The 10,692-nt window shown below is 38.7% G+C and overlaps 1 protein-coding gene across 1 annotated transcript; it reads left to right on the forward strand.

The window, feature by feature from the left end:
• The first annotated feature begins 798 nt into the window (after positions 1 to 798).
• Positions 799 to 1,716, forward strand: LOC107775577 (uncharacterized). The gene has a single exon (XM_016595326.1). It carries the CDS (start codon positions 799 to 801, stop codon positions 1,714 to 1,716), a length of 918 nt encoding a protein of 305 aa, XP_016450812.1.
• Positions 1,717 to 10,692: the final 8,976 nt, after the last annotated feature.

The following is a 10,692-nucleotide window of genomic DNA, read 5'->3' on the forward strand; positions in this document are numbered from 1 at the left end:
GTGGATTGGGACACCCTTCACATGAGTGTCAAGCTACAACTGAGGAAGTCAACACTGTGAGGAACTCTAATAGAGGACACTACCAAGGTGCGAACAACTATAATGCTATGGGTCTAAGAAATCCAGGTTTTTAGTGGAGTTCACCTAATGGGAGTTTAAACTCATGGTAGCACAATAATCTTAGACCCCAAGGTCAAAGACAACTAGGTTTTCAGAACCAGCAGAGGCAGCAATACCAGCTACCACAGCGAATTCAGTCACGTATGGAAGATCTCATGAAGGCATTCATCAACAAAATAGATGAAAATTTTGAGACTAAGGCATGACAATCCGGAATTTAGAAAGACAAAAGGGACAGAGTGCGAATTTGTTATCTGAGAGGGCTCTTCAGACTCTTCCCTCTGACACTGAAAAGAATCCAAAGGAAACAATCAAAGTTGTATCTCTTAGAAGTGGCAAAGCATTGACTGATGCAGTGGTGAAATCTAGACATGAGGTGGTTAACAAGCAGACTGAGACACCAGCAGAGAGAAACAGTAAAGAGCAAAAGAGCGAGGGTAGCGGGGTACAAAAGGAGATTGAAGAAAGTAGACAAATGCTAGCTCTACCATTCCCTCAAAATATGAAGAGGGAGAAACTTGATAAAATATTTTGGGCGATTCCTGGAGATGCTGAAGCAACTTTTTGTGAACATTCCCTTCAAAGAGGTACTCACTCAGATGCCTGCTTAAGTAAAGTTCTTGAAGGAAATCCTTTCTAGCAAGAGAAAATTAGAGAAAACAACAGTGGTCAAGATAAATGCCTATTGCAGTGCCATATTGCAAAATAAAATTCTCTAAAAGTGTGGGGGACCCAGGAAGCTTCACCATACCATGCTCGTTAGGGAGTGAAAAATTCGACAAGGCCCTCTGTGATTCTGGTGCGTCTATAAATCTAATGCCTATGTATATATTCAGGAAACTGGAAGGTGAGCTTGGAGTGATCAAATTAATACTAGTGTCCCTACAACTGGCTGACCGAACCACCATTCTACCTGAGGGAATCATTGAGGATATTCTAGTGCAGGTGGACAAGTTTGTGTTCTCCGTAGACTTTAATGTGGTGGATATGGAGGTGAACAAGGAGGTCCTTCTAATTCTAGGGAGGCCATTCTTATGTACAGCTAGAGCTATCCTTGATATCTATGAAGGGCAACTTATACTTAGAGTGGGCAATGAAAAAGTGGTGTTCGAGATGAAGAGGATGATGAAATACCCAAGTGATGATACGTCTGCCTACTCGTGTTTCAAGCTGGATGTTGTTGAAGAATTGGCTGAAAAATACAAGTTTTACAAGCTTGTGGGGGATACTCTAGAGAGGTGTATTACTAAATCTAGCACAGTGGAGGATAAATATCCTGAAATAAAGAAAGAGGCAAAAGCTATTGAAACTGATGATCAAGTGGTTTATGAGGAGGAACTAAAAGAGGAGGCTTCTAAGCCTAATGTGGAATTGAATGTCCTCCCATGTCACTTAAAATATGCTTTTCTTGAAACTAACAATTTTTCTATGATTATTTCTGCTGACTTGACAGGTACACAAGAGAGAAAGCTGGTGGAGTTGCTGAAAAAACACAGGAAGGCCATGGTCTGGAGTATAGCTAATATTCAAGGAATCAGTCCAACCATTTACATGCACAAAATTCCGTTGGAAGAAAATAGCAAGCCAGTGGTGTAGCCCTAGTGCAAGATGAACAAAAATTTGGAGGAGGTAGTGCACAAGGAGATCATCAAATTGCTAGATGCAGGGGTGATTTTTCCCATCTCTAATAGCCAGTGGATTAGTCCAATACAAATTGTACCTAAGAAGGGGGGCATGACAGTAGTGAAAAATGAAGATAATGAATTGATCCCCACAAGAATAGTCACTGGGTGGAGAATGTGCGCATTATAGAAGGTTGAATGATGCAACAAGGAATGACCACTTCCCACTTCCCTTTATTGATCAAATGCTCGAGAAAATGGCTGGACATGGATGCTACTGTTTCTTGGATAGGTACTCAGGCTACAATCAGATACCCATTTCCCCAGAAGATGTTTAGAAGACCACATTCACTTGCCCGTCAGCTATTTTTGCTTACAGGAGTATGTCGTTTGGGTTGTGTAATGCACCTACCACTTTTCAGAGGTGCATGATGTCTATATTCTCTGATTTAAATGGAAAGTGTCTAGAAGTATTCATGGATGATTTCACCCTCTTTGGTGATGACTTTGAGGACTGCTTGAAGAATTTGGAGCTCGTACTTGAACGTTGTGAAGCAAAGCACTTGGTCCATAACTGGGAGAAGTGTCACTTCATGGTGAAAGGGGGAATTTTCTTGGGCCACAAAGTGACTGCACATGGAATTGAAGTTGATAGAGCTAAGGTTGATGTAATTGCTAGGCTCCCTCTACCAACTTCTTTGAAGAGCATAATGAGTTTCTTGGGACATGCTGGGTTCTATAGGAGATTCATCAACAAAAATTCCAGCATTACCAAACCGTTGACTGCATTGCTATCGAAAGATATCAAGTTTATTTTCAATGTGGAGTTCTTAAGAGCATTCGACCTGATAAAGGAAAATCTTATAAGTGCTCCTATTATGGTGACACCTGATTGGAGCCAGTCATTTGAGATAATGTGTGATGCTAGTGATATAGTTGTGGGGGCATTTATGGGGCAAAGAAAAGATAAAATGTTTAGGCCCATCTAGTATGCAAGCAGGACGTGAATGATGCTCAAGTCAAATATGCCATTACTATAAAAGAGTTCTTTGCTCTGGTCTTTTGTTTTGACAAGTTTAGATCATACTTGGTGGGGAGCAAAGTGATTGTACACAGGGATCACTCAGCCTTGAAATATCTACTGAGTAAGAAGGAGTCCATGTCGCGTCTGATGCGGTGGGTGTTGTTACTCTAAGAGTTTGACTTGGAGATCAAAGATAGGAAGGGAGCAAAAAATCAAGTCACCGATCATCTATCTCGACTTGAGAGACCGCCGGTTGAAACAGTTGAAATAAGGGAGGAGTTCCCAAATGAGCAAATTTTCTCCATTGCTGCGGTCTTAGAAAGGCCGCCTTGGTATGCTGCTGTAGCCAACTTTTTGGATAGTGGATGGTTACCTCGTGACCTTTCTCATGATCAAAGAAGGAAGCTTCAAGGTGAGGTAAAAAGTTATTTTTGGAATGACCCTTTTCTTGTTTAAACTTTGTGCAGATGGTGTGACTCGAAGATGTGTGCCTGAAGGAGAGATGGCAAGCATTCTGTCTTATTGCTATGACGGAGTAGCTGGAGGACACTATGGTTGAAATAGCACTGCAGCAAAGGTTATGGAAGCCAGTTTCTATTGGCCTACTTTGTACAAAGACACACGAGCATATGTAGCTGCATCAGACAAGTGTCAAAGGGCAGGTAATTTTAGCAAGAGGAACGAAATGCTTCTCAACTCCATTATGGTATGTGAAATTTTTGACGTTTGGGGCATTGACTTCATGGATCCGTTCCCATCGTCGCATTCTTATGAGTATATCCTAGTAGCCATTGATTACGTCTCTAAGTGGGTTTTAGAAATCCCTACTAGGACCAATAATGCTCGGGTGGTGTGTGAATTCTTATGGAAGAACATATTTACCCGCTTTGGGACACCTCGAGTGATTATCACTGACAATGGTCACACATTGTGAACAAGCAGTTTGCTGCATTGTTGTCCAAGTATGGGGTCACACACAAAATAGAAACCCCATGCCATGCCCAAACTAGCGGGCAAGTTGAAGTGGCTAACCATGAACTTAAACGAATTCTTGAAAAGACGGTTAGTGCTTCTCGTAAGGATTGGTCTGTAAAGTTGGAGGAAGCTCTATAGGCATATAGAACTGCATTCAAAACAACCATAGAGTCTTCACCGTTCAAACTAGTGTATGGAAAATCGTGTCACCTACCTGTTGAAATAGAACATAAAGCTTATTGGAAAATTAAGATGCTTAATCTTGATCTTAGTCTTGCAAGTAAACACAGGTTGGGTTAGATGAATGCATTGGAGGAGTTAAGACTGGACGGGTATGAAAATGCGCGAATTTTCAAGGAAAAGACAAAAAGGTGGCATGATCGTCTGATTAATCCAAAGGAGTTTCATGAAGGGGACATAGTCTTATTGTACAATAGTAGACTCAGATTGTTCCTCGGAAAATTGAAGTCTAGATGTATGGGACCATATGTGGTGAAACATGTATCACCATATGGGGCAATTGAGATCCAGAAGATGAACGGAACAGAGAGTTTCAAAGTGAATGGGCACATGCTAAATCAGTTGAGGATGCTCGGTTGAGTCAAGCTGACGACTATAACTCAGAACTACCTCAAACTCTTCTACTAGCTAATTTTTCACTTTTGTTTATAGCGTACAGTAGATAAAAATTAGTGTATACATATTGCAAACGGTTAGAATGGAGGTGTCTAAAAGGCTCATTATGAGTGTACCCGTGCGCGACCAAGCACCTGGTGGGGTGCCTCGCGCACATGGTCACGCAAAAAACGACGTCAGATGATTCAGGTATGTGCGCAGCCGCGCACCTGAAGGGTTGACCGCACACATGCACCAGTACACTGCAATATGTGTGCGACCGCGACCGTACACAGATAAGTAATTCTTTCTTTTAATTTCGTACCTCCCTCAACCCCCTTCTAAATTTTTCCCTTTCCCCTCTCCTCATACGCAAAACCCACCCCCTCCCTTTCTCATATCCTCTCTACGAAGAACACAAACCCACTCCCCTACGCTTTCTCCTTCCTCAAGAGCACTCTTTCCTAAAGACCCCTCAGGTATGTGAGATGCTATTTCCATTGTTTCTATTTTTTCTTGTTTGTTTGTAGGAATTTTTTTTCTCCTTTTCTTGTGGGGTGGAGGTTGAGTTTCACCATAGTGACTGAGCATATAGTTGCTATGAGTGAAATTGGTGTATCCTTAGTCCAACTATTTCACCATGCTATTTCCCTGGTTTCTATTAATTGCCTGTGGAAATGCCACAATGAGGTAGAAGGGGTATTCTTGTGACCAAGTGTGAGGGTGAAGTCTGAGTAGCCTTTCTTGGTTCACCAAGTGATTCATTAGCTCATAATTGGCGGTTTTTTACAGGTACTATGGTACCCTCCAAGAAAATAAACTGCAAGTGCCTCCACAAGTGGTCAAGCGGGCACGTCCCGGTCGCAAGCTTCTACATCTGCTAGTCCTTATGATTTGAATAAGTTTGTCTCATGGGAAGTCCAATAACGATTTAATAGCAAATCAAGCAAAAAGCCCATACCAGAAAGATGAATCGATATTGGGTCTCTCCAAAATGACTATCCCAGAGTTTATACAGAATTGGTCAGGCGAGGAATGGGGGGTATTTTTCGAAGAACCTGACGAAGCAAATTTGATGGTTGTTAGGGAGTTCTACGCAAATTGCCCGGAACATGAGGACCATGTCTATACAGTTCAGAAGAAAAGAGTGGATTTCTCCAAAGAGGCCATCTAAAGAGCCTATCACTTGCCAGAATACGTGGAAGACCCTGATGCACAATAGGGAACCATATCCATGGTGCACATTCTTTGAGAAAATTTGTATGCCCGGGAAGGAGGTGGTGTGGCTGATCCACAGCCACAAATTTCACTCTACTTCACTCATTTTTGATGGGAAATGATGGCTCTACATAATTAATAACCGCCTTATGCCTTCAGGCAACACTACTGAGGTGAATGGTCCCCGGGCTGCTCTGATTCGGTGCTTTGTCACTGGCCACGACTTTGATATTACTAAAGTAATTCAGAATGATATGAAAATTAGTTGTCCTATGCAGCGGTATGGGTTCTTTTTCCCGTGACTTGTCACTCGGTTATGCCGTGAGGAACGGGTACAGAAAATAGGGCCACAAATGGGAAAGTCAAGCGCGAACAAAAATTTCGGGCTGATAAAGTTCTAATTGAAAAGGAACCTGTTGGTGCTGCTGAGGCGGATAGTGAGGAGTCTGATACGCCTGACAAGGTAAATGAGGAGCACGATGAAGATGTCACTGCTTCTCCACCGCATAAGCAGGGTGGTGGAGAACCTTCAGGTGGCGGATGGGCAATGAGAATGGTCGCTTTAGAACATGAGATGGCAGGGATGGTTACTTCAGTTACTAATTTGGGAGCTCGAGTGGAATCCCTTGCTACACAGAATGCCAAGTCTGAGAAAAGATCATGGCGTGTATGCATGCACTTGGTCGGTCTTGTCATCTGGACCCCGGTACCATTTCCGACTCAGAATGATTTGATCATGGGAGTTTTCTTTACCTTTGCATTTTCATTGTGTTTCATGGGGACATACCACAACATAAAGTGTGGAGTGGGGGATATTTGTATGTATTTTTATGAGTTTTCTTTTTTGTTAGTTGTAGTAGGTAGAGATAGAAAATAATTGAAGAAAAAAACCATGAAAATTGAAAACCTTTTAACTTTGCGATTTTTCCCGACGATGGATATGAGTCGACATGTTTCTTGAGGGATTAAAGTTGAAAGAAAAAGATAAAAAGATTTTATTTTGTAGGTAGTGTATTAATTCCACCTTGGTTTTTCTTTGTGCCGTGGTTCTTTTCCAAGGGTTTTGATTGAACCGTGTGCAGTTAGTTTTTTGGTAGGAGTAGAAAATCTTGTGCTATGAATTGAATGGAAGGCAATATTTCTTGACTTTATTATACCTTGAGAATAGTGAGTGCTTTAGTTGTGACGCTTAGGCTCAATTTTTGGCTCCTGCATTAGTACCTTAAGGTGTATGATCTTAACATTGCTTAACTGCTCTGACTAGGGTGTTGTGATTCCCATCTTGAGTGAGTTATGTGCATTGTATGTGGCAGGTTTGTGTTATTCTGTGCATTGGATCTGATGTCTAGAACTTGCCATGTGTATTTGCAAAGCAAAATAGTAGTTTTATTCAGTCTTGGAAGTGATATAGGCATTTCTTTGTTGAGCCAGTTATATGTTTGTACCCATCTAATGGTCATGTATCTTAGTTAACCCCGTTGAGCCTGTAATCCTTATTCTTTGGCAACCACATTACAAGCCATATCCATTTGTTTGAATTGCCCATCTATTTGAACCTCTTACCTCTCGGGAGCACTTGAATTGTTTATGAACTTTGTAAAAAGTCGAAGTGTGGAGTAGTTGGTGAGGCTTTTGAGTGGAACTAATGAAATGAAGAGAAAAGTGCACTTTATTGAAAATGTAAGAACCACTTGAATTGAAAAAAAAAATAGTTGTATTGTTGTACAAAATATTTGTTGATAGCCGTGACTCTTGATATAATTATGCTTAAAGAAGTAGGGAGTTACTATACATCGATGTGATGGTGGAGTTATGGTTTGACATAAGTGTGGGGTTTTTAACGGTTGTATGTATTAAAGTGCTTAGGAAGGTGTAGTCACTCTTATATCTAAATGTATCCTACCCATCCTGCAGCCTACATTACAACCAAATAAAGTCCTACTTGATCTTTGACTAAATAAGCTCAATTACTAGAGTATTACACTACAGGCAAGCTTATGGTACGTCTTTTGTGGCATATGAATGTTGTTTCTGAGAGTGAGTGAATTCTTTCTATCTTGAGTTTCTAATTATTCTTAATTTTTATCATGCGTGGAACTACTTTCTATTGTTGTGTGAGGACACTTAATTCATGAAGGAAAGGTAATGTCATTGACCTCTAGGCTAGAGTAAGTGATTGGGTTTTAAATAATGCGTGGCTCTTTTGAGTCAAATCTTGAGGTTAAGATGTTACGATATTGTACTTAATCTATTTTAACGAGTCTTTGTGTGATGAGTTATGAGAGTTGTTAAAAAAATAAAAGGGTTATGTTCTATGTGAAGTTTAGTTTGATTTCTCAAGGACGAGCAATGGTTTAAATATGGGGTGTTGATGGTAGGCTATAATCTCGTATTTTAGTCACATATTTGCATTCTAATACACTACACTTTACTTGTGTTGAGTTATAATTGGTAGTATTTTGCTATGATTGCGTGTTTTATGCCTTGAAGGAGCGATTATGAGTTATGCAGATGTTGTGGAGCTAATTCTTGCTATTTGGAGCTTTGAAGTCTGAGTAAAAGCCCAAGAAACTAAGTCGGGATCGTACACGGGGGTCAATAGATGAGTAGTGCACTTAATGGGAGAAAAAAGAGTTGAGTAGGAGCGAAATTTAGATGTGTGACCGCGCATGAGGGCGCGCAAGTGACACAGTACTCTGCTAGACACGCGTGACCATGAGCGTGGTCACAGCTCCAGATGTGCGGCCGCACATGTTTGTTCCGGGAACTTTACCAGGCCTATTTTGGTAAATTCGTAGGTGACTCTTTTTGACCTATATGAAGCCTAGCTCGTGTCAAAACAAGGTATGTTATATTTTGGAGCAACTTTTGAAGAGATGAAGGCAAGGAAACAGTGGAGACTCTAATTACTTCATCCAATTCATTCAATACGGAAGTTTGTTTGATTTTGTGAATTGTAATATTTTCTTGTTCTTTTAATACTCTTGTGATGAATAATTTCTCCACTATGAAGTAATATTTCTTAGGGTTTACTGACGGATATTGTGATTTGACTATTGTTTTGAATTTTTACTCTCTCTTAATTGCCCAAATTCATTGAATGAGTTATTAATTGAATCGCAAGGCCAATTGTAATTTTACTTTAGTCGAAAGAGGAGTGTTGCTGCTATTCGCATTGTGTCATATTGTTTGGGTTGATTTTACGCCTCTCATATGTAATCGAAAGAGTTTAAAGAGTTATCAACTAACCCAGTTTAGAAGAATAGTCGAAAGACATTCTTCGAAAGATCATTCATTCACTGTATTTTTGCATATGTTCATAGAACCTGTCATTAGGTTGGTTAATGGAACTCTCATTCATTCGGAAGAAGAATTTGAATCCTTGAGATAGCCTAATCATCTGTTGAAATCGAAACAGTCAATAAAAGTTAAGAGTGAACTTAGCACGGAGTTACCCGGAATAATAGTTGATCATATATCTTTTCACAACCCTTACTTCCCACCTTAATATTCAATCGTTGCTACTTAGTCGTTAAATTTCCATTATTTTCTCACAATCGATAATCTTAGTTTTTATTATTAGTTGATAATAACATAAATCAAAGGTTTATCTTCCTAGATAGTGTTAAGTTGAAGGTTTATTAGAACATTATTTAAACCAATCCCTGTGGAGACGATTTAATACTATACTATCTTTGACTAGCGAGCCTAAGTTTTATACACCGATTTTGCGCTCGTCATAACATCTTAGACAATTTTATATGTATAACTCAACCGAACTTTAGTATTACAAAAGGTAGCACAACTTTTAGTTTTTATGTACCTTTATAATATTTTTGTATTTTCTAATCCTTTTCGCACCTCCTTATATTAGATAGCTAATCTTGATCGAGTAAAATATGTCATGACATCTTTACTAATTCGTTATTATGCACTATGAGTAAACAAAATATATTAGAATCAATAGTCAATGCCAAGAATATAACTTTTCTTTTTTTGGTGAGTAGAAACTTTTATTAATTACCAAGTAAAATTTTAACAAAATCAACATGAAAATAACTTTACTAAGCATAACAAGGTTCTTTCGTGTTAAAAAGTAATTTATTTAAGCATAGACAATTACCTTTTGTATATGAGTTCCAGACAAGTTTGGTGTTTCTAAAATATTCTCATATAAATTTTTTTTTCTTTTTTCTTTTTTGTTTCTTTTTAAGTGATTAACTCACCCATGATGGATGAGCTTAAACTAAATGTTCATTCGGAAAATCTTTGAAAACGAATAATATTATTTATCCAATTTTTTACGAAAATAAACTGTTTGACCAAATATATCATTTTCATCACTTATCGTGAATCAGATTTTTGAGATATTTTCATATTTAAAATAGTTGCAGTAGTAGGTTGCTAAGAATAACACGTTCAATTTGAATCCTGAAAAAAAAAATAGTAATTAAGATTCTCAGTCCATAAAACTATATCAACGGTGGAATTCAGATTTGTCATTTTCTTGAAACATGAAAAATATTTACTATCATCTATGCATGATTGAAATATGTGTAAAAATAGAAAAAAAAAAAGATTAATTCAATAGTAATAAGAATATTAAGTAACATCGCATAAATACTCATTGATAAAAGTTCGAGAAGGTCACACGTGGAAAAGAAAATACAAAATCTGGCAAATAAGAACAAAAAGGAAGTCAGTGTGCAGCCAAAAGAATTCACAAGAGGGTCTTCATGAGTTTACCAGTTGGCTCAACGGTTATTATCTTATTTTACAACTTTGCGGACAAAATAATAACTTGGAAGAGGTTGCCACTATGATAATCTCGTGGATTTGTTGTTTGGATTTTAGGCTTGTGAATTGTGAATTCGTGATACATATATGTTAGCATAAACTTAATTGTATACCAAGGTCTTGAATATGATAATCGTACATAAACTTAATCTTACATAAAATCGTACAAAAAACATACCTGAATCGTAAGCAATTATCGTGAAGCGGAAGCGTTAGTTCAAATTGGTTTCTCGCCCTTTGCCCTAATTTTCGTTACCACCGACTTTAGTGATGGAAGAAAGAAAATAAAATACGGTAACCCTATTGGGTAGGGAGAGGACC

This window comes from Nicotiana tabacum, chromosome 15 (assembly GCF_000715075.1).
Source record: "Nicotiana tabacum cultivar K326 chromosome 15, ASM71507v2, whole genome shotgun sequence".
NCBI classification, from domain to species: Eukaryota; Viridiplantae; Streptophyta; class Magnoliopsida; order Solanales; family Solanaceae; genus Nicotiana; species Nicotiana tabacum.

Bases quoted from the DNA above. Each gene is read 5' to 3' on its own strand.
- LOC107775577 (XM_016595326.1), top strand. From the start codon at position 799: ATGCCTATTGCAGTGCCATATTGCAAAATAAAATTCTCTAAAAGTGTG.